We start from the raw sequence: 27,947 nt of genomic DNA on the forward strand, positions 1-27,947 counted from the left end.
CCTCTCGCTGGTGTGAAGATGCAGGTGTGTCTTAAGGCTGGATAACTGATTGAATCCCTTGCCACACTCAGAGCAGGTGAACGGCCTATCCCCAGTGTGAACTCGCTGGTGTACGAGCAGGGTGGATGAATCAATATATCCCTTCCCACACTCGGAGCAGGTGAATGGCCTCTCCCCAGTGTGAACTCGCTGGTGTAACAGCAGGGCGGATGAATCAATGAATCCTTTCCCACAATCAGAGCAGGTGAATGACCTCTCCCCAGCGTGAACTCTCTGGTGTGTCACCAGATTGGATGACTGACTGAATCCTTTCCCACAGTCAGAGCAGGTGAATGGTCTCTCCCTAGCATGAACTCTCTGGTGTGTCTGCAGATGGGATGACTGACTGAATCCCTTCCCACAGTCAGAGCAGGTGAAAGGCCTCTCCCCTGTGTGAACAGATCGATGAGTTTCCAGCCCAGATGGGAACTGGAATGCCTTCCCACAGACACCACATTTCCATGGTTTCCCCATGGTGAAGGTATCCTTGTGTCTCTCTAGATTCAATGATCAGTTGAAGCCTTGTCCACAAAAAGAACATCTGTATGGTTCTCCCCACTGTGAATGATGCAATGTTTTTTCAGGATGTGTGACTGGTTAAAGCTCTTTCCACAGTCAGTTCACTGGAACACTCTCACTCGGGTGTGTGTGTGTGTCTTGGTACCTTTCTAGTTGCACTGATGTTTAAAACCTTTTGAAGGAGACAGACTAGACAAATGTTTCTCCAACTAGATTTAAAGGCTGATGGTATTCACGTCCCAATCAATCGAGTGACTCTGTCAGGCCTTGATGCTTTGTTTGGTATCTGTCTCCAAATCCTCCCCTTCTAATATTCTGTAAATGGAGTTTACAAAAGTCATCACTTTCAGTACAGGGTAGAAATTCAGAAAAGAAGTCTAGTTTTTGTGGAACATTCTTTCCTCTCTCATTCCCCAAAACCTGTAAATATCTGACCCCAACAATCTCCCTCCATTCTCACTCCTCTGTACATAATATACACCCATCTAGTTCTCATGAAGGTGTCATTCCAGGCTGATCAGCAGATTGACGCTCACCACTTCCTGTCCTGTACACAAGAGACCTGAAAATCTTCATGCAGGCTGCTAGCCTATATATGTATTTGTGTATATTGGTCAAAAAATTTGTGTGATATAAAGTTCTGTATTACTTAGGTAAGATATGGTGGGATGTGAGGAAGAATTTTATTTAGACAGTGAGTGGTCATGACCTGGGACTCGCTGCCTATGAGGGTGATAGAAACAGTGATGATTAACGATTTCCAAATGAAACTGGATGAACACTTGAAGGAAATAAACTTGCAAGGGAACAGGATATAGAGGGGGTATGGGACAGACTGGATTGCTCTACAGAGATTCAGCATGGACTCGAGTTGACGAATGGAATCCCTCTGTGCCATAAGGACTCTATGGCTGGAAATAAATAATGCAGCTATAGTACTATTTTACAAAACTAGAAATAATAATAAATTACAGAACTATAAACAATATATCTACTATGTATCATACAACAACACTGACATATTGCTTTCATTACAATCCCCTTAAAATAAACAAATTCCCAGACGACCCCAACAGAATAAACCGAAGGACAAGGTTTCACTTTTTAAAAAAATTTACCGTAATTATCAAACTAAAAGGCAAATAGTATTTGAATAGACAGGATAAATTTGACTTTAAATAGCTCATATAATACAAACAGGTTCAACAAAATCAAAGCATTTCACTCCTCAGCATTTATGGCACTAATTCCAGTTACAGAGTCCCACAACTCACTGTATTTCCCAGGGGGGAGAAAGAAAGTGTTTTACCCACAGATGTTGGACAGAGGAGGAAGTTTTAGTGTGTTTATAGACTCATAGACGTCTACAGCACAGAAGAAGGCCATTCAGCCCATCGTGTCCGCGCCGGTCAACAAAGATCCGGCTACACTAATCACATTTTCCAGCACTTGGTCCATAGCCCTGGAGATGGCAATGTAAGTGAATATCTAAATACCTCTTAAATGTTAGCAGAGTTTCTGACTCAACCACCCTTTCAGGCAGTGAGTTCCAGACCCTCACCACCCTCTGAGTGAAAAAATTTCTCAACTCCGTTCTTAGCCTTCTACCTCTTACCTTATTGACCCCTCTGCTGATGGAAAAAGTGTCTTCATATCCACCCTATCTATGCCCCTCATAATCTTATACACCTCTTTCAGGCCCCCTCTCAACCATCGGTGCTCCAAGGAAAACAACTCCAGCCTATCCAATTTCTCCTCACAGCTCAGACCCTCCAGCCTAGGCAGCATCCTGGTAAATCTCCCTCTGCACCCTCTCCAGTGCAATCACATCCTTCCTATAATGTGGTGACCAGAACTGCTCACAGTACTCTCGCTGTAGCCTAACCAGCGTTTTATACGGTTCCAGCATAACCTCCCTGCTCTTGTATTCGGTGCCTCGGCTAATAAAGGCAAGTATCCCATATGCCTTCTTAACCACCTTATCTACCTGCCCTGCTACCCTCAGGGATCTGTGGATATGCGCACCAAGGTCACTCTGATCTTCAGTACTTTCCATGGTCCTGCCATTCACAGTGTCATCCTCGCCTTGTTAGCCCTCCCCAAGTGCATTAACTCACACTTTTCCGGGTTGAATTCCATTTGCCACTGCTCTGCCCACCTGACCTATCCTCGTTTGTGAAGCTAAGAACAAATCCGGTGCTGTTTAAAGTCAAACTACATGACGTGGAAGAAAATAAAGGAACACAGATTATAAACTCCCCTCCTCCACTCCCTCAGCTGACAGTCCAGCGCGCAGGCGCAGAAAGAGGTGCTGACCTGACCTTCGCTGTCCGGAGCAGGCGCAGTGCAGTTGCCGCCATCGGTCGCGCTCGATCTCTTTTCGGACCAGCCAGCCGCCGTAGACAGTGTGGGGGAGGAGGAGTTCGCCGAGCGGCGTCTCGTTCTGGCTGGAGCCGTCAGCCGGTTACCTGGAAACCTTGGCTCGAGGAGTCGGGGAACAATGGGTGGGGCTCCCGTGTCCGCGCGCCTGGCCTGCAGACTGGAACCCGAGGACGTCACCGCGGAGCAGAGTGATTCCTATTGGCTGATTCAGGCAGAATTCCATTGTGGACGTCACACCCCTTCCTACTGTATCCCTCATTAAGAAATACAGTGCTATATGTCACACATTTTTAGTCCACTTATATGTACATACCAGCAGCCTCCATAAACATTTTCGGTCTCTGGTTCCAGGACATGCAGCACTGACCATGGTCTGTCGATCAGCATGAATCGCTCCTTCAGGACAATTGGGAGGTTCAAAGTTATGTGCGGCAAAGTAAGAATGGGGAGGAGGTGTCTGGGATGACTTTTGGATGAAAGAAGAATGAACGTTCCATAGAAACTAGAATTGTCTGTTCTGAATTTCTATCCTGTACTGACAGTGATGATTTTTGTAAACTCCTTTTACAGGATATTAGGAAGGAGAGGGTTTGTAGACAGAAATCTCAAACCAAATGTTTCCTCAAGATCTGACAGTCACTCGATTTATCAGGACCTGAATATCATCAGCCTTTGAACCTAGAGGGTAAAATGTTTGCCTGTTATGTCTGCTTCAAAAGGTTTTAAACATCAGTGTGACTGGAAAAGCACCGAGACACACAAATACCTGAGTGAGGGTGTTCTAATGCACAGATTTTAACCAGTTCAACCCGTTTAAACAGCCTGAAAAAAACATCACGTCATTCACAGTGGGGAGGGACTGTACATGTGTTCTGTGTGAGGGCGAGGCTTCAACTGATTGTCCAACCTGGAGAGACACAAGGACACCGGCACCATGGAGAAACCGTGGAAATGCGGGGAATGTGGGAAAGATTTCAGATGCCCATCTAAACTGGAGATTCATCGACGCAGTCACACTGGGGAGAGACCGTTCACCTGCTGTGAGTGTGGGAAGGGATTCAGTCATTCATCTGCGCTGCTGACACACCAGCGAGTTCACACTGGGGAGAGGCCATTCACCTGCGCTGAATGTGGGAAGGGATTCAGTGATTCTTCCACCCTGCAGAAACACCAGCGAGTGCACACTGGGGAGAGGCCATTCACCTATTATGAGTGTGGGAAGGGATTCAGAGATTCATCCACCCTGCTGACACATCAGCGAGTTCACACTGGGGAGAGACCGTTCATTTGCTCCCTGTGTGGGAAGGCATTCACTCGGATATCTAACCTTCTGAGACACCGACGAATTCATAAATGACTGCATGGATTAGATTCTTCTGTCATTGCTGTTGTTAATTATATCCAGCACAGAACCATGTTCATTCCATGTGGGATCATCCAGCAGGAGCCAGCACAAGCCAGCTGACTGAGGGGGTGGTGGGGGCTGGTGCAAGAACTTCTTGTGGACTGAGGCTGCTTCCCTTCAGAGGCCACTGAGTACATTGTGGGATCATCTTTCTGGTCTGAGAATCCACTCCTTTCCCCCTGTATAATGCTGGCTGAGAATAGACATCGGGGCTCAATGTACTGACAGTACCTCTGCCACTGAAGATGGGTGGAGGTAATGTTCTCATCCCTGTTATTCTGTTTGTCTGTAAGCAATTTATCTCACAAACTAATGGCAGATTTTACCGGAACCTGGTACACTGACAGGGTATGAACCACAGAAGAACTGATTTATTTTTGGTGAAGATCGGGATCCTGGAATTTTTTTCAAGGATCCGCTCACATTGGCAGATCGGTAGAATTGACTTTTTCTTTTCGATTTTTGTGATTTGTTTTATTTCGAATGGTGATTGTTTTACAATGCTGTGAATTGTTTCTGCTGCTGGGGTGGAATTTGTCACAGCTGTCAAAATGTCAACAGTTTTCAGAGCAGGTTGCCGGATGTGGATTTGCCTGAAGCCTCTTCAATGAGATGGACACTCTTAATAAGAACATTTATTCTTTCAGCTTTGGAGTTACAGAGTTTGTTTTCAACCCTGTTTGTTTGTCTGTCTGTAACAATATGTCTAAAAAACTAATGGATGGATTTGAACAAAATGTGCTACACAAATAAGATATGGCCGAAGGAAGAAATGATTAGATTTGGTGAACATGTGGACTGGAACCAGATCCTGGATTTTTTAAAAACAAAAAACTACTGCGGATGCTGGAAATCCAAAACAAAAACAGAATTACCTGGAAAAATTCAACACCTCTTTGATCCTTTTGTCTGTGACATCTTTTGATTATCTGCTCCTATCACTGCTTGCTTGTCCCTACAACCACCCCACCCTCAATTTCTCTCCCCCCGCCCCCCACCTTAAACCAGCTTATATTTCACCCCTCTCCTAACTATACTTCAGTTCTGTTGAAGGGTCATGTGAACCTGAAACGTCAACTCTTTTCTTCTCCACCGATGCTGCCAGACCTGCTGAGTTTTTCCAGGTAATTCTGTTTTTGTCCTGGATTTTTTAATATTCATATGCATGGCCTGGTCCTCTGCAGGCAAAAGGAATTTGTCTAGGCATTGCACCTTTTCAATTAAACAAAAACATGGGGGACAATTGTTCCCTGATGCATTCGCCAGGGCAACATCTTGACCAATCAGATTCGACTTGCCATCCAACCAGCACCCTGTTTCTCAGTATTAATTGTTCCCTTTGAAATATGGTATTCTTGCATCTATCCTGATGAGTGCTAGGTGAAAAGCTTTGACATGTCTCTTTTTTTTCCAGGAACATTCAAATTGTTTAAATAATTTGTCAACATTGGGAGGTTGGGTGAAATAATATTTTTTTTCTCTCTCCAACAATTTATCATAAACAATGATAAATTGCCTGGAAGATGACATACATTTGCACTCTCTCTTTCCTTCACTTTGTATTTCTCCCAGTACACTAATTGGGGTTTCTCTCTGCCTCTCCCTCACACTGTGTTTCTCTCAGTTCACTGACTGAAGTCTTTCTCTCTCCCTCACACTGTTTCTCTCAGTGCACCAACTGGGCTATCTTTCTCTCCCTCTCACACTGTGTTTCTCTCAGTACACTAACTGGGTTCTCTCTCTCACTCTCTCTGTCTCTCCCTCTCACTATCTCTCTCCCTCACCCTGCGTTTCTCTCAGTACACTGACTGAGGTCTCTCCCAATCCTTGTTACTGTCAGTATAAATCCTGATTTGAAAAGGCACGGATTACTCAAGGACAGTCAGCATGGATTTGTCAAGGGAAGGCTGTGTCTGACTAAATCAATTTAATTTTTTGAGGACATAACAAGAAGGGTTGATGAGGGTACTGCATTTGCTGTGGCCGATATGGATTTTAGCAAGGCTTTTGATAAGGATCCATATGGCAAACTGATCAGTCAATTAAACATTCATGGGATCCAAGTGGAAGTAGCAAGTTTGATCCAATACTGGCTCAGTGGCAGGAAACAAAAGGTAATGTTCAATAGATGTTTTTGTGATTGGAAGACTGTTTCCAGTGGGGCTCCACAGGTAACAATACCCGTCACTTACTGTTTGTGATATATATCAATGATTTAGACTTAAACATAGGAGTTATGATTAAGAAGTTTGCAGATGATGCACAAATTGGCTGTGGGTTTGATAGTGAGGAAGAAAGCTTTAGACTACAGGAAGATATCAATGGACTGGTCAGGTGGGCAGAGAAGTGACAAATGGAATTCAAGCCCGGAGAAGAGTGAGGTAATGAATTTGGTGAAGGCTAACAAGGCAATGGATTTACCACAATATATGGTAGGATAGTGAAAAATGTAGAGGAACAGAGGGACCTTGGAGTTTATCTCCGACCATCCCTGAAGGTAGCAGCACAGGTAGATAAGGTGGTTAAGAAAGCACAGTAGATACTTTCCTTTAATAACCGAGGTCTAGAATATAAGAGCAGGGAGGTTCTGCTAGAATTGTATAAAACACTAGTTGGACCACAGCTGGAGTACTGTGTACAGTTCTGGTTGCCAAATTACAGGAAGAGTGTGATCGCACCAGAGAGGGTACAGAGGACATTTATGATGATGTTACCAAGAATGGAGAATTTTAACAATGAGGAAGGATTGGAGAGGCTGGGTTTTTTTCCTTTGGAACAGAAGAGGCTGAAGGAAGATTTGTATGTATTTCTGAGGGGCCCACATAGAGTGAATATTTCCCATAGCAGAGAGGCCAGTAACCAGGGAGCATTGATTTACAGTCATTGCTGGAAGGATTAGAGGGGAGTTGAGTAATTTTTTCACCCAGAAGGTGTGGAGGTTTGGAACTCACTGCCTGAAAGGTTGGTAGATGCAGAAATCCTCATCATAATTTAAAAAAAAATCTTGGATATGAACTTGAGGTGATGTAACCTACAGGGATACAGACCAGGAGCTGAAAGGTGGTGTTAGACTGGATTGTTCTTTTTTGGCTGCCACAGACATGATGGACCGAATGGCCTTCTCTGCTGTAAATATATCATGTACCTATGAGAGGGCAGATGGGACCCCAGTTTAACCTCTCATTTGAAATACAGAACCTCCGACAGTGCAGCATTCTCTCAGTACTGACATTGATTTAGAGGGGTGGAAAGGTTTAAAGAGGGAAACCCCGAGTTCAATCCCAGAGAATTTTGAGGTAATTAATTTGAGGAAGGCTAACAAAGCAAGGGAATACAGAACAAATGGTAGAATAGTGAGAAATGTAGTGGAACAGAAGGACCCTGGAGTGTATGCCTACAGACTCCTGAAGGTAACAGCACAGGTAGATAAGGTGGTTAAAAAAGCACTTGGAATATTTTTCTTTAATAGCCGAGGCCTGCGTATCTCCAGCACTTTCCGCTTGTATTTAAATCTATATCCTTACGCTTGAAGTTAACAAACTGATTGGCTAAGGGGGCGTCACAATAAAATACAGTAACTACCCACATACTTTCTGTCAGTGTGGGGTCAGTGCGCCCTCCCACCCCCACATTTCATCCAGGTCTGACGAGCTTCGAGATTGGGATCCGGATGAGTAATGGCGGCCATAGCTCCCACAATCCTCCGCGCTGGTGAAACCGCTCCATCCGCCACGCGGCAGGCGACCCGGGACTGCGCATGACCAAGGGAGAGAGAAGCTGCGCATGTGTGGAGGAGAGCCCATATCTCCCCCCCAATTTTTATTATGTTGAGATGTTGACCAATGGGAAGACTTGGAGGACCGGAAGTACTCTGGTGCTCCAGTCAATCAGAGCGCAGGCTTTGTGTCTCTAGCGCTTGAGCTTCACAGAGACGAAAACTTCCTCCTGTGTCCAACATCTGTGAGTAAAACACTTTCTTTTCTAATTCTGAGTTTAAATTGTTGATTTGCAGGAACTGAAGGGAAATGAAGTGAATCCAGGGAGGGTGCAGACTCTGGAAAGGTTAGCCCATCTCTCACTCTTAAAGACATTGAGATCCTTTGCTCCCTCAGCTCGACACATTTATTTGTCTGGCTAAAAGGATGGTCTCTTTCTTAATGTTCATAATTAAGGGGATGGTTTCCCCAGGAGATGGCTGACATTTAAGGGACAGTAAATTAATATTGGAAGAGTTATGTCGAGTGTTGTTATATGATACATATTAGAGATATTATTTATGGTTCTTTAATCATGTACATTTATTATTATTTCTATTCTTGTAACATATGAGGTGGTAGCATTTTACATTTCCAACCATAGAGTCATTTTGGCATTCAGTGACTTGAGTCCATGCCAACTCTCCAAGATTAGCCTGGAGTCTCCAGGAATTGAAGACCATTCTCCAGTTCACTGCTGTGTGCAACCCTGGAGAAAATTCATCAGGAAATTAATAAAGATTGTATTTTTTTGTAATTTTCTTAGAACATTTCACTTTGCCAGATATAAAAATATTGAAAATGTGTGTGGGGATGGAGGTGGGGTGGTGGGCAGCTGGGGAGGGCGTGGAAGGCTGCTTGGCTGACAGTTGAGCATTATCCAAGTGGGTAATGAGTCTTTTTGCTTTCCAGTTGGTATAGGAAGGCAGTGTGCCACAAGGTTGGCTGTGTTGGTTGATTAACAGCTGGAACATGGAGGTAAATCATGTGGTGAAACCTCCAGGAATACATTTCATCACAGTTGGCAAGCTTAGTCCTCACTCACTCTCCATAAAGCAATCCAGGCAGTTCCATTCACCCTGTAGATTCTCATAGTCTTGCAAGTTTATTTCCTTCAAATGCCTACTCATTTCATCCTCAAATCATTGTTAATATCTGCTTCTACCAGCATCGTAGGCAGCAAGTTCCAAGTAAATCTAAGAGTACTGTATCTGTAACTCAGCATCAGAGTACTGTATCTGTAACTCAGCATCAGAGTACTGTATCTGTAACTCAGCTTTAGGGTACTGTATCTCTAACTCAACATCAGAGTACTGTATCTGTAACTCAGCATCAGAGTACTGTATCTGTAACTCAGCATCAGAGTACTGTATCTGTAACTCAGCATCAGAGTACTGTGTCTGTAACTCAGCATCAGAGTACTGTGTCTGTAACTCAGCAGAGTACTGTCTCTCTAACTCAGCTTTAGGGTACTGTATCTCTAACTCAACATCAGAGTATAGTATCTCTAGCTCAGTAATAGAGTACTGTATCTCTAACTCAGTAGTAGAGCACTGTATCACTCAACAATAGAGTACTGTACCTCCAGCTCCACAATAGAGTGCAGTATCTCTATATCAGTATTGGAGTACTGAATATTACACACATTTTTAGTCCTGTGATAGATTTTCATGCCTCCCTGTCCAGAACAGGAAGCGGTGAGTGTGGAACTGTCAATTAGCATGATTTGCCACATTCAGGAGAATTGGGAGGGTGAACATTAGGTAATGCAGAGTTAGAAAGGAGGGAGAGTGTGTGGGATGGAGATTTACACATTTTGGAGCGTAGGAGGGAAGAATGTTCCTTAGAAATTAGAATTGTCTGTTCTGAATTTTTATTCTAGACTGATGACATGTGTGAACTCCTTTTACAGGATATTAGAAGGGGAGGATTTGCAAACAGAAATCGGCATACAAAAATCACGTCAAGATCTGACAGTCATTCAATTCATGGGAGCTGAATATCATCAGCCTTTGAATCTAGAAGGAGAAATGTTTGTCTGTTCTGATTGCTTCAAAACGTTTTAAACATCAGTGTGACTGGAAAAGCATTGAGACACACACACCCAAGTGAGAATTTTCCAGTGTACTGACTGTGGAATAACCTGAAGAAACACAGGGACACCTGAACTATGGAGAAACCGTGGAAATGTGGGGATTGTGGGAAAGGATTCCGTTCCCCGTCTGTGCTGGAAATTCATCGACACAATCACACTGGGGAGAGGCCGTTCGCCTGCTCCGAGTGTGGGAAGGGATTCACACGATCATCCACACTGCTGACACACCAGCGAGTTCACACCGGGGAGAGGCCACTCACCTGCTCTGAGTGTGGGAAGGGATTCACTCAGTCATCCCACCTACTGATACACCAGCGAGTTCACACTGCGGAGAGGCCATTCACTTGCTCTGTGTGTGGGAAGAGGTTCCCTCATCATCCAACCTGCTGAGACACCAGCAGGTTCACAGTGGGGAGGGGGCCTTCACCTGTTCTCAGTGTGGGAAGGGATTCAGTGATTCATCCAACCTATTTTCACACCAGCGGGTTCACACTGGGGAGAGGCCGTTCATGTGCTTTGTGTGTGGGAAGGGATTTACTCAGTCATCCAGCCTGCAGACACACCAGCGAATTCACACTGGGGAGAGGCCGTTCCCCTGCTCTCAGTGCGGGAAGGGATTCACTCAGTTATCCAACTGGTGACACACCAGCGAGTTCACAGTGGGGAGAAGCTATTCATCTGCTCCGAGTGTGGGAAGGAATTCACACAGTCACAACACCTGCTGAGACATCAGCAAGCTCACCAGTGCTTCCAGAGATTGGATCCTGCTGCTATTGCTGCTGTTAATCACATCCAGAACTGAACCATGTTCATTCTGAAAGTTGGTAGGGCCAGAGGGTTTCTTTCTGATGGACTGGTCAGTCTCATGACTTTGCTTCCAGTGGGCTGATGCTCTTTGAATGTGGGAGAGCACATTTCCACTGAAATGATCCACAAAAGCTGATGAAGTACATTTATTTATCCTGGATAGTAAATAGTGTTGTTCCTACCAGGTCGATCTAAAATAAATAAATTTGTTTTTCTCCCATTGAGTCTACAGCACATGGCCAGGCCAGTCGGCTCCATTGGTATATGTCAGTATTTGTGCTCCACATCAGCCTCCACCCACCCCTCTTCATCTCCCCCATCAGCATATCCTTCTATTCCTTTCTCCCTCTTGTTTGTATCTAGCTTCCCCTTAAATGTATTCATGCTGTTCACCTCAACCACTCACTGTGATAGCGAGTTCCACATTCTCACCACTCACTGGATAAAGAGGTTTCTCATGAAATCCCCATTGGATTATTAAACCCCTTCATAATCTTAAAGACTCCCATCAGGTCACCCTTCAGACTTCTCTTTTCTAGAGAAAAGCAGCCCCAGACTTTCGCGAGGGTTGAAATGCTCTCGTTTCTGGTATTATTCTTGTGAATATTTGTTGCCACTTCTCCAGTGCCTTTATTTCCCTTTTCTAAATGGACATCAAAAATGTTAACAGTCCTCCCAGTGTAGTCTAACCACGGTTCGAAACAAGTTGAACATAACCTCCCTGCTTTTCAATTCTGTCCCTCTAGAAAGGAACCCGACATCTGAGCCCCGCACTTTAGGCAAGATGTGAAATTGTGCGAGAGGGCGCAGAGGAGAATCGTGAGAATGCACCAGAGATAAGGGTCTTCAGTTAGTCGGAGAGACGGGAGCAGCTGAAATTTCTGTCTTTCGATCACAGAGTCATTAGGGCAGAGAAGGAGGCCATTCAGTCCATCGAGTCTATGTCGACTCGACAGAGCAAACTAGTCAGTCCCATTGCCCTGTTCTATCCCTGTTACCCTGAATGTTTATTTCCCTCAAGTGTCCATCCAATTTCCTTTTGAAATTATTCATTGTCTCCTTTTCCACTGCCCTTATAAGCGGTGAGTTCCAGGTCATTCCCACTCACTGTGTAAAATATTCTTCCTCACATCCCCCTGCATCTCCTCCCCAAAAGCTTAAATCCGTGTCCCCCAATCCTTGTACCATCAATTAATGGGAACAGCTGTTCTTTGTCCACTTTATGTAAACTTGTCATAATCTTGTACACCTCTATCAAATCTCCCAGAACCTGAGAAGAAATGACTTGCTGGGTGTCTTCGGGCTGGCATGGACAAGATGGGCCGAATGGCCTCCTTCTGTGCTATAACTTTTCTATGGTTCTATGTGGGAACCATGGCGTCTGGGACAGACCAGGGAGCATTTAAGTGGAGATTGCGCTTCTATCCAGAGTGTAATGGTAATGCTGCTGCACTTTGATACTACTGCTCAGACATGAGCAAGTGTCAGCTCTTAGTTGAATAATATCTAGCCACTGTCACCAATAATTGTTATCACTGTGAATCATTTAAGAGTTTGGGAAAGGGGGACAAAGGGTTAATTAACTCCCTGAACCCCATTTTCTAACATCGCTGTGTCAAAAATAAAATCTCATCTCCCCCTGTGGCTCCTTTACCTTAGAGGGACTCATTTTCTGTTAAAGAGCCTCCCACTCTTCTCTAAAGTGCATAAATCTAATCATGTAAAGCCCAGCAAAATCAAATACTTTTTCTGATAAAAGTTTATTCATGAAACAGAACATGGTTAAAAAGAAGAAAATTACTTAAGGATCAAAGACAACCAGAGTAAAAGGATGTGCACAATGTTCTGGACCCAAATGGTTTCTCTACAGCTCCTCTGTACGCTGTTCCCATCACTCCCCGCTTTGCTCACAGGGGAACTGAACCCCAGGGGTCACGTGACTATCAGCCCCGGTCGCCCCCCCCCACTCCTTCCTCAATTGGTTGGAGGCCCACTTCCCAATCAGCCTTCCAGCATCTTCCTATTAGTCAACACCCATGGCAATTTCTGAAATGCGATGCAGACCCTGTTATTCTCAGCTAAATTCAGCCCTCAGCTCCATCATTGACATGAGCAAGAGACAGAAAGGAGCCAAAGGCTCAAATGGGAGCTCAAAACTTGTGGCTGTAAGCCAACACTAACATTTGTCAGTCAAATACATGTTATTTATATTGGAGTTTTGATTATTAGATTTAGGCACTAGAGGCAAAATGTGGGGAATTTAAAGGATAACTTTCCCTTCCTAACTTTGTATTGTCTATACTGTCAGCCATGGCTTAGTGGATCACACTCATATCTCTGAGTTAGAAGGCTGAGGGCTGAAGACTCACTCCAGGGACCTGAGGACAAAAAGCAAAGTCAATATTCCAAGTGCGAGCACTGAGGGAGTGCTGCACTGTTGGAGCTGCTGTTCTTTGGATGAATTGCTAACTCAAGGGCCCTGTCTACCCCTTTGGGCGGAGATGGAAGTTCCCATGGCCAATAAAGAAGAGCAGGGGAGCTATCCCAGGTGTCCCGGCCAATATTTATCATTCAACATCACTAAAAGCAGATCATCTGCTCATTATCACCTTGATGTTTGTGGGGTCTTGCTGTGTGTAAACTGGCTGCCATGTTTCCAACTTTACGACAGTGACTACACTTCAAAAGTACTTCATTTTGTGATGTATTGTGGTTGTGAAAGACACTATATAAATGTAATATCTTAAATTTAAGATTTATATTATCTGATCTTGCGATCTGTAACTTAATTGATTTCAGCCTGCCACTTAATAAATTCACTTTGGTCCAAACAAGATTTTAACCAATTAAGGCAAAGGCAGACTTCCCTGGATAGTAAACTTAAAAAAAAACTTTTTTTATTCATTCATGGGATGTGGGCGTCGCTGGCTAGGCCAGCATTTATTGCCCATCCCTAACTGCCCTTGTTCAGAGGGGCATTTAAGAGTCTGGAGTCACATGCAGGCCAGATCAGGTAAGGGCAGCAGATTTCCTTCCCTGACAATGGTTTCATGAGTCATCACCAGCCTTTTAATCTCAGATTCCTATTGAATTCAAATTCCATCATCTGCCATGGTGGGATTTGAACCCTGGTCCCCAAAGCATTACCCTGGGTCTCTGGATTACTAGTCCAGCGACAATACCACTACACCATTGCCTCCCCCAGACATTATAAGATAAAGGTTTACTTAACGATTTTAAGACATTAACTTTTACAACTTCATGTGGGTGATCAGTCTGTAGAAGCGTCACCCTCTCTGGCTCCTTCTTTGACAGTAATTTCCTTGGAACTCAGCCTTGGGAATCTCCAGTACTTGGCTAGCAAGGAAGACCTTTGGAACCTCTACTTTTATCCCCAAAGTGACCATTACCTCACATCAGAGTGGGGCTTGTTGTAACATGACAATTGGTCAATTTAGTTGCTAGATTAATTGTATTCACAATTACTTACACGACCTTCTCTCATTATCATCGACAGGAAGACAATAGAACTGTTTCATACTATCCCTTTATCTGATTCTATACAATGACAGGTTTTCAGACAGTTTCAAATGTTGAGGCTAATCAGAGCTTGAAGGTCTCTCTTGCCAGTACATTTATCTTCATTGCACATTCTTTACATACACAGCAATGAAGGTTTCACATCTTTACAGTGAATAAAACTCAGTCTTTTACTATAACTACTGATTCATTATTGATTCATTAATTGTAACTCAATTAAGGCTCACTACTTAAACATCTGTTACTGACTGATAGTTAATACAGTAATATTTAATTAATACATTTGGTTAATACAAGATACAGTGGTTCAAAACAACAGATTATGGAAAACAATAGCTTTATTTTTTACTAATCTTGATTGGATTAAACATGAGCCTTATTCTTAAACTGGATTTTGGCAGAATATGATGTCCTATAGCTTATCAAAATTAGAAAATAATTTATTTGTTTAAACAATTTCTGCTAGCTCTGCAGTTTCTAGAAAAAATAAGTTTATATGGTGTTCATTTTTAAAATGCAGATGCACCCTTTATAATATAATTATCTATTACATTGATTCACTAAGTGGTAACTTATTCAAGGTTCATTACTGAATAATCATCTGGTTCATGACTGGCTATTAATACAAAACCAATAGGTATTTAATAAAGAAAAGTTATACAATGGACAAAAGTTTCAAGAAGCCACATGTTAAGAGTTTAAAATGGCTTCCTTGACCTTGTTACTTATAACAGTGAATAGAGGATGAAAGTGATTGAATTTTAAAATGAAATTTGACTATCCCGCCCTGTCTATAGTTTCATACATTACAATGATGAAACTTCAAAACTACTTCATTGGCTGCAGAACACTTTAAGAGGTCCTGTGGTCCTGAGAGGTGCTATAGAAACGTATTGTTTCATAATTGTCCAGAAAATTGGATATATTACACACAATCCCCTCGTCAAGATCATTGATAAAGATTGAACCTTAATTTTGTGTAATAACCACATCTTTGCCACCATTTTGAATACTATGTGAAACTTTAAACACACAATATCCTGAATTATTTGTTTTAAAACACAGCAAGTTGTTGTGATTTGGAACGCACTGCCTGAAAATGGTGCGAGAAGCAGATTCACTTCTATCTTTAAAAAGGGATCTGGACAGATTCTTGAAAGGAAAAGAAAACTGCAGGGCGACTGGATTAATTGGGTTGTTTTTCAAAGAGCCACCATGAGCATGATGGGCATAATGGCCTCCCTCTTTGCTCTGTGAGCCTCGTAGGCATTTAAAGTGAGTGGTCATGACCTGGAATCTGCTTCCACTCGAGGGTAAGAGAAGCGGGGATAATTGGGTGGACAAATAAACCTATAGGTACGTGAGGATGGAACGGGGCAATGGAACTAACTGATTCACTCTGGAGAGCTGGCATGCAATTGATGGGCCGAATGCATAATTCTATGATCTAAAGAGAGCAATTTCATCTACTCCAGTCTCTCCAACTAACTGAAGTCCCTCACCCCTGGTGCCGTTCTCATAAATCCTGTCTCCAGCCTCTCAAAAAATTCACATCTTTCCTTTAATGTATGGTCCATATGTAGGGTTCCATTATAGAGGGATAGAATTGAAAAGCAAGGAGTTTCTGTTCAACTTGTTTGGTTAGACTAACTGGGAGTACTGTCAACATTAGTGATCTCCATTTAGAAAAAGAACAATACCAGAACCGAAAGCATTTTCTTCACTGACACTTTTCAGAAAAAAAGAGAGAAGACTGAAGGGTGACCTGGTGGGAGCCTTTAAGATTATGAAGGGATTCAATAATCCAATAGGGATTTCATGACAAACCTCTTTACCCAGTGAGTGGTGAGAATGTGGAACTTGCTCCCACAGCGAGTGGTGGAGGTGAAAAACATGAAGACATTTAAGCAGAGGTTAGATACATACACGAGGGAGATAGGAATAGAAAGATATGCTGATGGAGGGAGATGAAGCGGAGGCTCATGTGGAGCATAAATACTGACATAGACCAATTGAGTCGACTGGCCTGGCCCCGTGCTGTAGACTCAATGGAACAGAGACAAATGTATTTATTTGTGATCTATCTGTAGTGGTAGGAAAAACACTATTTACTATTTAGGATATAATGAATGTACTTAATCAGCTTTGTGGCTCATTTCAGTGGGAATGTGCACTCCCAGGCTCAAAGAGCATCAGCTCACTGGAAGCAAAGCCGTGAGACCAGCCAGCCCAGCGGAAAGAAGCCCTCTGACCCTCCTACTTCACCAACAGTCAGAATGAACATGGTTCAGTCCTGGATGTGATTAACAACAGCAATAACAGCGGAATCCCTGCAATCATCTGTGAACTCGCTGGTGTCTCATCAAGCTGGATGACTGAGTGAATCCCTTCCCACAAGCGGAGCAGGTGAATGGCCTCTCCTCAGCATGCACTTGCTGGTGCTTCAGCAGGGTGGATGAAAGTCTGAATCTCTTCGCGCAGTTACAGCAGGTGAACGGCCTCTCCCCAGTGTGAATTCGCTGGTGCATCAGCAGGTGGGATGAATCACTGAATCCCTTCCCACACTCAGAGCAGGTGAATGGTCTCTCCCCGGTGTGAACTCGCTGATGTGCCTGCAGGGCGGTTGACTGAGTGAATCCCTTCCCACACTTGGAGCAGGTGAACGGCCTCTCCCCAGTGTGAACTCGCTGGTGTCTCCGCAGGGTGGATAAATGAGTGAATCCCTTCCTACACTTGGAGCAGGTGAACGGCCTCTCCCCTGTGTGAACTCGCCAGTGGGTCAGCAAGTTAGTTGACTGATTGAATCCCTTCCCACACTCAGAGCAAGTGAAAGGTCTCTCCCCGGTATGAAGTCGCTGGTGTGTCAGTAGGCTGGATGACTGAGTGAATCCTTTCCCACAGTCAGAGCAGGTGAATGGCCTCTCCCCAGTGTGAACTCGCTGGTGTGTCAGCAGGCTGGATAACTGAATAAATGCCTTCCCACAGTCAGAGCAGGTGAACGGCCTCTGCCCAGTGTGAACTCGCTGGTGTATCCACAGGGCGGATGACTGAGTGAATTCCTTCCCACACTCGGAGCAGGTGAATGGCCGCTCCCCAGTGTGAAGTCGCTGGTGTGTCAGCAGGCTGGATAACTGAGTAAATGCCTTCCCACAATCAGAGCAGGTGAACGGCCTCTGCCCAGTATGAACTCGCTGGTGTCTCTGCAGGGAAGATGACTGAGTGAATCCCTTCCCACACTCAGAGCAGGTGAATGGTCTCTTCCCGGTGTGAATTCGCTGGTGTATCTGCAGGTTGCCTGAGAGAGTGAATCCCTTCCCACAAACAGGGCAGGTGAATGGTCTCTCCCTGGTGTGACTGCGTCGATGATTTTCCAGTGCAGATGGGTTCTGGAATCCCTTCCCACAGTCCCTACACTTCCATGGTTTCTCCATTGTGTGGGTGTCCTTGTGTCTCTCCAGTTTCAACAATCAGTTGAAAACACTTCTACAAACAGAACACATGTACAGTCTCTCCCTGCTGTTAATGGTCTCATGTTTTTGTCAAGCTGTGTAACCTGTTAAAGCTTTCTCCACAGTCAATGCACTGGAACACTCTCACTTGGGCCTGTGTGTCTCGGTGCTTTTCCAGTCACACTGATGTTAAAAACCTTCTGAAGCAGACAAAACAGACAAACAGTTCTCCTTCTAGATTCAAAGGCCGATGATACTCACATCGTGATGAACCGAGTGACTGTTGACGTGACGTTTGGTTTGAGATTTCAATTTGCAAATCCTCCCCCTCTAATGTCCTGTAAAAGGAGTTTACAAAAGTCATTGCTGTCAGTACAGGGGAGAAATTCAGAACAAACAATTGTAATTTTGATGGAACATTCTTTCCTCTTTCATTCCCCAAAATTTCTGAATCTCCATCCCGCACACTTTCCCTACATTCTCATTCTGCTGTACCGACTATACACCCTCCCAATTTTCCTAAAGGTGCCGATTCAAGCTGATCGACAGATTCATGTTCACCGCTTCTGTCCTGGAAACGGAGATTATAAGAAATGGGAACAGCAGTAGGCCATTCATACCATCAAACCTGCTCCGCCATTCAATAAGATCATGTTTGATCTGATGTGGCCTTAACTGCACTTTCCTGCCTGTCCACCATAATCATTGACTCACTTGTTGATCAAAAATCTGTCTAACTCGGCCTTGAATATATTCAATGACCCGGCCTCCACTGCTCTCTGTGGAAGAGAATTCCAAAGGCTAACGCTCCTCTGAGAGAATAAATTCCTCCCCATCTCCATCTTAAATAGGAGACCCCTTTTTTAAACTGTGTCCCCTTGTTCTAGATTTCCCCATGAGAGGGAACATTCTCCCAGCACCTACTCTGTCCAGCTTCCTCAGAATGCCATTTGTTTCAAAAAGATCACCTCTCATTCTTCTAAACTCCAATGAGTTAAGGCTCAACCTGCTCAGCATTTCTCAGATGACAATCTTTCATCCCAGGAATCAGCCTAGTGAACCTTCTACAAATGGCTTCCAAGCCAGTATATCCCTCCTTAAGGAAGGAATCCAAAACTGTGCAGAATACTCAATGTGTGGCCTCAACAATGCCCTGTGCAGCTATAGTAAGACTTCCTAAAAAATTTCTTTATGTGCAGTGGACCGGACCTGGAATAGGGATAAATGGAGCTTCTAGCAAGTGTAAGTGAGCCACATTGTGAGCCCAACTGATAATCTTTTATTGGGCCTGGGCCTCAGCCGGAAAAATTTGTCTAGGCATTGTGCCTTTTCAATTGAACAAAAGCTACATGGACAACTATTCCTTGTCGTTTCCCCCAGTGGCATCTCTCAACCAACTGGATTTGATTCGGATTTTCTGAATTTAAATAAAAGCTAGCCATGATTGTTCCCTGGTGCATACCCCAAAGCAACAACTTGACCTGAGTACACTTGCAAAACAATCCGCTCACTGTTTTACAATATGAATTATTGTTCCCTTTGAAATTTGACATTCTCACATCTATTTTGATGCGTGCAAATGAAAAGCTTCGACAGATTCTCTCTTTTTACAGCAATACTCAATGTCTATATTACTGTACTGTCTCATTAAATACCGGCCAACTACTGGGCAAACCACCCCTTTCATTGAGAGAACTGGGGCAACCTTTCCAGAGTCTGCACCCTCCCGGGATTAACTTCATTTCCTTCAGTTCCTGCAAGTCAACAATTTAAGACCAGAATTAGATTAGAAAGGGAGAAACACTGATTTCCTCACAGATGTTGCCCAGAGGAGGAAGTTTCAGTCTGAAGCTCATTGTCCAACTTCCGCATTGTGATGTCCACAATGGAACCCTGCCTGAATCAGCCAATTAGGAATCACTCTGCTCCGCGGTGACGTGCTGGGGTTCCAGGCGGCAGGGCAGGCCAGGCGCGCGGACACGAGAGCCCCACCCCCACCCATTGTTCCCCTTCCTCCTGCACCTTCTCGAGCCAAGGTTTCCAGGCAACCGGCTGGCGGCTCCGGCCAGAGCGAGAAGCCGCGGAGCGAACCCCCACGGCCATGGCTGCTGTCTACGGCGGCCCAAAAGGAGATCGAGAACAAAAACAGAATTACCTGGAAAAACTCAGCAGGTCTGGCAGCATCGGTGGAAAGATAAAAACAAAAAGCTACTGAGAGCGGCTGCTCGTGGCAGCCGCACTGCGCCTGCTCCGGACAATACGGTCAGCAGCGCTTTCTGCGCCTGCGCGCTGGGCTGCCAGCTGAGGGAGTGGGGGGAGGGGAGTTTACTATGCATCTTCCCCTCATTTTCTCCAGAGTTTGGTTTTAAACAGCACAGCGTTTGTTATTAACTTCACACAGACACTTAACCTTCCTCCTCTGTCCAACATCTGTGAATAAAACACTATCTTTCCCTCCCCTGGGAAGTACAGAGAGTTGTGGGACTCTGTAACTGGAATTAGTGCCAAATATGCTGAAGGGGGAAATGCTGGTGATTTTGTGGAGCCTGTTTTTTATTGTATAAACTGTTTAAAGTCAAATTTATCCTATCTATTCAAATAATATTTGTCTTTTAATGCATGCTTCATTTTTGTTGATTTTAGTTTGATTGTTACAGTATAAGTTTTAAAAGTTAACCTTGTCCTTCGATTTATTCCGTTGAGGATTGTCTGGGAATTTGTTTCTTTTAAGGGGATTGTAACAACATAGATATGTCTAGTGGTGTAATATTGTACAAATTAGATATATTATTTATGCTTCTGTAATAAAGTACATTTATTATTATTTCTAGTCGTGTAATGTAGTACTGCAGCGATGTTATGACACAGCAGTTGGTAAAGGCTGAGTTGTTTAAATCCCAGATAGAAACTTGAACAAATGTCATAACCTATATTTTCAATTGGTATGTTTTGAGATGCAGCTCTGAATTCAGAAATAAAACCACAGTCTCAAAAGGTTTTTTTTAATCTAAACTAACATAAATGTTTATTAATTTAACAAGAAATTAAATACATAGAGATAAAAACAAAAAACTGCGGATGCTGGAAATTCAAAACAGAAACAGAAATACCTGGAAAAATTCAGCAGGTCTGGCAGCATCGGCAGAGAAGAGTACAGTTGACGTTTTGAGTCCTCATGACCCTTCAACAGAACTGTACGGAAACTTACAGAATACTGAAAGGCCTGGATAGAGTGGACGTGGGGAAGATGTTTCCATTAGTAGGAGAGACTAGGACCCGAGGGCACAGCCTCAGAGTAAAGGGAAGACCTTTTAGAACAGAGATGAGGAGAAACTTCTTTAGCCAGAGAGTGGTGAATCTGGAATTCATTGCCACAGAAGGCTGTGGAGGCCAGGTCATTGAGTGTATTTAAGACCGAGATAGATAGGTTCTTGGGTGGTAAGGGGATCAAAGGTTATGGGGTGAAGGCGGGAGAATGGGGTTGAGAAACTTAACAGCCATGATTGAATGGCGGAGCAGACTCGATGGGCCGAATGGCCTAATTTCTACTCCTAAGTCTTATGGTATTATGGGATCAGTGCTGTCACCTCAACCATTTACAACCTATACTAATGACGTGGTTGAATGGGCCGAGTGTATTGCAGCCACATTTGCTGACAATACAAAGATGGGTAGGAAATCAAATTGTGAGGAAACAAAGAGCTAGATTAAGTGAATGGGAAAACACTTGCAGATGGTGCATTATTTGGGAAAATGTGAGGGTTTTCACTTTGACAAGAAGAATAGAAAATCAGAAATTATTTAAGTAGAGAGAGACTGCAGAATGCTGTAGTACAGAGGGACCTTGGGGTCCTGGCACATAAATCTCAAAAAGTTAGCATGCAGGTACAGCAAGAAATTAGGAAGGTAACTGGAATGTTGGCATTTATTGCAAGAGGGTTGGAGTATAAAAGTAGGGAAGTTTTGCTACAGCTGTACTGGGCATTGGTGAAACCACACGTAGAGTACTGTGTACAGTTTTGGTCTCCTTACTTAAGGAGGGATATACCCAGCGTGTCCACTCTGAACCAGGTTTGCTGCTCCCTCTGTGTCCAGCACTGTCTGCATCCCAGGCATAAGGAAATGGAATTTCAAAAGAAGGAAGGAATCTGTCAGCATTTGAAAGACATTCACAGAGAATTGAAGGGCTCCTTGGATGGCAAGCTGTAACTAGTAGGGTGCCACAGGGTTCAGTCCTTGGGCCCCAACTATTTACAATCTATAATGACTTGGATTCAGGGATAGAAGGTACAATAGCTAACTTTGCAGATGACACCAAAAATAGGTGGGAAAGTAAGTTGCAATGAAGAAATAAAAAATTTACAAATGGATATGGACAGGTTAGGTGAATGGGCCAAAATTTGGCAGATGGAGTGAATGTGGATAAGTGTGAGGTTATCCACTTTGGTCAGAAGAATAAAAAGTCGACTTATTATTTAAATGGAGAGAAACTTCAGAATGCTTCAGTGCAGAGGGATCTGGGTGTCCTCGTGCATGAATCGTTGAAAGCTAGTATGCAGGTACAGCAGGTAATAAGGAAGACAAATGGAATTTTGGCATTTATTGATAAAGGAATAGAGTATAAAAATAGGGAAGTATTGTTGCAACTGTACAAGGCATTGGTGAGACCGCACCTGGAGTATTGTGCACAGTTTTGGTCCCCTTACTTGCGGAAGGATGTTGTTGCATTGGAGGCAGGTCAGAGGAGGTTCACTAGATTGATTCCAGAGATGCGGGGCTTGTCTTATGAGGAGAGATTGAGCAGTTTAGGCCTATACTCGCTAGAGTGTAGAAGGATGAGAGGAGATCTAATTGGGGTATATAAGATGCTAAAGGGGATAGACAAAGTAGACATGAGCAGATGTTTCCCCTTGTGGGGCATTGTAGAACAAGAGGCCATAGTTTTAGGCCAAAGGGTGGTAGATTTAAATCAGAGATGAGGAGGAATTACTTTTCTCAAAGGGTCGTGAATCTGTGGAATTCACTACCTCAGAGTGCAGGGGATGCCGGGACACTGAATAAATTTAAGGAGGAGATAGACAGGTTTTTAATTAGTAAAGGGTTGAAAGGTTATGGGGGGAGGGCGGGAAATTGGAGTTGAGGCCGAAATGAGATCAGCCATGATCGTATTGAATGGCGGGGCAGGCTCGAGAGGCTGAATTGCCTATTCCTGCTCCTAGTTCTTATGTTCTTATAAGAGTTGAGATCTTTCTTTATTCTTGGAGAGTTGGACATCAGACTGCCTCCTTTCAATATGGAGCTCCATTGTAGGGCTGGAACCACCTTTGAAGGAGCTGCCAATGAGTCCCACTACCCTGCCCTTTCCCCACAGCCTTCATTAGAATCATAGAATGGTTACAGCATAGGAGGTCATTCAGCCCATCATGTCCAAGCCCACGCCAGCTTTCCGAAAGAGCTACTCAGCCAGTCCCACTCCCCAGCCATTTCATCGTAGCCCTGCACATTTTTTCTGTTCAGATAATTATCCAATTCTGTTTTGAAAGGCATGATTGAACCTTCCTCCACCACTCTCTCAGTCAGTGCACTCCAGATTCTAACCACTCATTGCATAAACAGGGTTTTCCTCATGTCACCGTTGCTTCTTTTTCAATTCACCTTTAACCCATGTCCTCTGGTCCTCAGCCCTTCTGCCACTAGGAATAGTTTCTCCCTGTCTACTCTGTCCAGATCCCTCATGATTTTGAGCATTTCTATCAAATCTCCTCTTAATCTTCTTTTCTCTAAACAGATCAGCCGCATCTTTACAAATCTATCCTCATAACTGCAGTTTCTCATCCCTGGAACCATCCTCAATAATCTGTTCTGCATCCTCTTCAATACCTTCACATCCTTCCTAAAGTGTGGTGTCCAGAATTGGACACAATACTCCAGTTGAGGTTGAACCAGTGTTTTATTCTGATTTCTCATAACTTCCTTGTTATCTCAGGGAGTTGAACACCAACCTTTCTCCTGTCGACATAGAGCTGCCTTATAGAGTTGTGATCACCTTTGAAAGAGCTGCCAATTAGCCCACACTCCCCTGCCCTTTCCCCAGAGCCCTGCAGACTTTACCTTTTAACTGAAGATCCAACTCACTTTGGAAAGTTGTTATTGAATCTGCTCCTATCCCCTTTCAGGCAGAACGTCTCAGGTCATAACTTATTGAGTAAAAAATGGTTCCTCATCTTCCTGATGGATTTTTGCCAATTATTTGATGTGATGTGTTTAATTGTTGGTTTCCTGTTAAAGACATTTCCTGAGTGGATTTAAGGGAACACGCTAGTGATATCTCAAAGAGACCAAACACACGACACACTGTATATTTGAAACAAAGCTGATTTATTTGATGTATTAAAATAGTAAACACCAGCCACATTACAGGAGATTGCTGAAAAAAGAGACATGACTAAGCTTTTTGTCTTGCACTCATCAGGACAATTCACAATGTTCAGCACCACTTGTGACTCCTCAGATACTGAAGCAGTCCATGTCTAAATGCAGCAAGACCTGGACAATATCCAGGTTTTGACTGACAAATGGCAAGTAACAATCACGCCACACAAGTGTCAGGCAATGACCATCTCCAAAAATAAAGAATCCAACCATCGCCCACCGCTGTATCCCCCACTATCAACATCCTGGGGGTTACCATCTGCTAATTAGTTTAAATCTAAGCCCTCTAGTCATTGACATCTCTGTTAACGAAATAAGTCCTTCCTATCCACTCTATCTATGCCCCTCATAATTTTATACACCTCAGTTAAATCTCCCCTCAGCCTCCTCTGTTCCAAAGAAAACAAACCCCAGCCTGTCCAATTTTTCCTTATCGTTAAAATTTGCCATTCCTGTCAATATCCTCATAAATCTCCTCTGTACCCTCTCTGGTGTGAACACATCCTTCCTGTAATGCACTGACCAGAACTGTACTCAGTAGTCCAGCTGTGGTCCAACTAGTTGTTTATTCAGCTCTAGTATAACCTCCCTGATCATATAATAAAAACAGAAAATGCTGGAAATACTCAGCAGCTCTGGCAGCATCTATGGAGAGAGAGGAGTTTCAAGTCTGTGATCTTTCATCAACCAAAAATGCTAGAAATATTCCCTGATCTTGTATTCTATGTCTCAGTTAATAACAGAAAGCATCCTGTCTGCCTTTTTAATCACCTTATCTACCTCGCCTGTCCCCTTCAGGGATCTGTGGACATGCACTCCAATGTCCCTCTGTTCAGCTACACTTCTCACCATCATACCAGTAATATTCTTTCCCTTTGCCATGTTTGCCCTCCCCAAATGTATTTATTACCTCACACTTCTCGAGGATGATCTCCATTTGCTACTTTTCTGCCCACCTGATCATTCTATTGACACCTTCCTACAGTCTACAGCTTTCTTCCTCACTGTTAATGACAAGGTTGAAAATGTCTTAATCATGTCCCCATGTTAAAGTCTAAATCAGTGATATATACCACAGAAGCATAGAATCCTGTGATGAGCCATCCAGAACTCCACTAGAAACAGCCTTGTGGTCCCAAAACAACCTCTTGACCATTCCCCTTTGCCTCCTGCAGCTCCAGCTGATGACACTTCCTGCAATTGTGATTGTCCAGCACAGAGAAGCATCCTGGTTTTCCCACATGGAACTGGATGCGCACTATACAGGAATTAGATGCCCTGCCATGCCTTTATTTATCTAATTATTAACTCATTTAAACAAAATAAGCTAATCATTAAAATAAATAAAGATTCATCAGCTACCCACCAGCTTCTTCCATTGTGCTGAAGTCACCTTATTTTTTTACAGGGAATTAACAAAAATGTTTTTCTTAACTCTTATTATCTAAACACCTCAGAGTTTAATTTACTGAAAAAATCAGACTTCTTCATTGTTTCAACCCATTGTTAGTTAGCTTTATCATTATCCCCTAGATTTGATTAATTGAATACTGACTGCAATTCTATGATAAATTATCAATTCGCCTTTAGTTTTAGGCTAATTGATTACTTTATATTTGATTAATACAGTGACCAGGGCCATACTCGGTAGTCTAGCTGTGCTCTAACTAGTGTTTTACACAATTCTAACATAATCTCCCTGCTCTTATATTCTAGGCCTCAGGCAAGAAAGTGTCCCAAATGCCTTCCTGACCACCTGATCTACCTGTCCAGCCACATTCAGGGATCTGTGGATGTGCACTCCGAGGTCTCTCTGTTCCTCTGTAGTGCTCAGCGTCATCCCTTTTATTTTCATTCCCTTCTCTTGTTTGCCCTCCCCAATTTCATTATCACACACTGCTCCAGATTGAATTACATTTGCCAATTTTCTGCTCATCTGACCAGTCCATTGATGTTTTCCTGCAGTCCACAGCTTTCTTCATCATTGTCAACCACACCAGCAATGTTGACATCATCTGCAATCTTCTTGCTCATTGCCCCTACATTTAAGTCTAAATCATTGATATAAACTACAAATTGTGGAACCCCACTGAAAATTGAAAACAAGCGTCCAGACATGATTCAGTCCTGCATGTGAATAAAAGTAGCAATTACATCAGAATCCAACCCCTGCTGTCGCATATGAACTTGCTGGTGTCTCAGCAGGTTGTTTGACTGAGCGAATCTCTTCCCACACACGGAGCAGGTGAACGGCCTCTCCCCAGTATGAACTCGCTGGTGTGTCAGCAGATTCTGTTTACTTTTAAATCTTTTCTCACAGTCAGAACATTTAAAAGGTCTCTGATCAGTGTGAACAAGTTGATGTGTAGTGAGATGAGATGACTGAGTGAATCTTTTGCCACACTCAAGGCAAGTATATGGTCTCTCCCCAGTGTGAACTCGCTGGTGTATCAGAAGGTCAGATGAATCAATGAATTCCTGCCCACATTTATTGCAGGTGAATGGCCTCTCCCCAGTGTGAACTCGATGGTGTCTCAGCAGGTGGGCTAACCGAGTGAATCCCTTCCCACAGATGGAGCAGGTGAATGGCCTCTCCCCAGTGTGAGTGTGTTGGTGTTTCAGAAGATCCTTTTTGCTTTTAAATTTTTTCTCACAGTCAGGACAATTAAAAGGTCTCTGCTCAGTGTGAACAAATTGGTGTGTCAGAAGGTGGGATGAAGAAGTGAATCTCTTCCCACACACGGAGCAGGTGAATGGCCTCTCCCCAGTGTGAATGTGTTCATGGTTCAGTAAATCCTTTTTACTTTTAAAGCTCTTCTCACAGTCAGAACATTTAAAAGGTCTCTTATCAGTATGAACAAGTTGGTGTGTCAGGACGTGGGGTGACTGAGTGAATCCCTTCCCACACACATTGCAGGTGAATGGCCTCTCCCCAGTGTGAGTGCGTTGGTGTGTCAGTAGATCCTTTCTGCTTTTAAAGCTTTTCTCACAGTCAGAACATTTAAACGGTCTCTCATCAGAGTGAGCACGATGGTGAGTCCGGAGGTTTGACAAAGCATTAAATCCCTTTCCACATTCAAGACAGGTGAATGGCCTCTTGCCAGTATGAACATGCTGGTGTGTGTAGAGACTGGATGACTGAGTGAATCCCTTCCCACACATGGAGCAAGTGAATGGTCTCTCCCCAGTGTGACTGCGTCGATGAGTTTCCACCTCAGATGGGGAATTGAAACCCTTCCCACAGTCCCCACATTTCCATGGTTTCCCCATAGTGCGGGTTTCCTTGTCTCTCCAGGTTGGACGACCAGTTGAAGCCCAGCCCCACACCCACACACAACACGTGTACAGTCCCTTCCCGCTGTGAACAGTATGATGTTTTTTCAGGCTGTGTAACTGGTTAAAGCTCTTTCCACAGTCAGTTCACTGGAAAACTCTCACTCGGGGTGTGTGTGTCTGTCTTTGTGCTTTTCCAGTCACACTGATGTTTGAAACATTTTCCCACAGATAGAACAGCCAAACATTTC

General features: G+C 43.7%; 1 protein-coding gene across 1 annotated transcript in view; it reads right to left on the reverse strand.

Annotated features, from left to right (window-relative positions):
• Positions 1-27,219, reverse strand: part of LOC144676427 (uncharacterized) — a gene marked incomplete at its 5' end in the record, with an annotated part of 54,785 nt that extends 27,566 nt beyond the window's left edge. Inside the window, 5 exon segments of the mRNA XM_078536846.1 lie at positions 86-536; positions 2,875-3,005; positions 3,254-3,336; positions 16,891-17,817; positions 26,611-27,219. Of these exon segments, the coding sequence (XP_078392972.1) occupies positions 86-536; positions 2,875-3,005; positions 3,254-3,336; positions 16,891-17,817; positions 26,611-27,219 (2,201 nt within the window).
• Positions 27,220-27,947: the final 728 nt, after the last annotated feature.

The sequence above is a fragment of the Cetorhinus maximus genome, unplaced genomic scaffold (assembly GCF_964194155.1).
Source record: "Cetorhinus maximus unplaced genomic scaffold, sCetMax3.hap1.1 HAP1_SCAFFOLD_1593, whole genome shotgun sequence".
Lineage (NCBI taxonomy): Eukaryota > Metazoa > Chordata > Chondrichthyes > Lamniformes > Cetorhinidae > Cetorhinus > Cetorhinus maximus.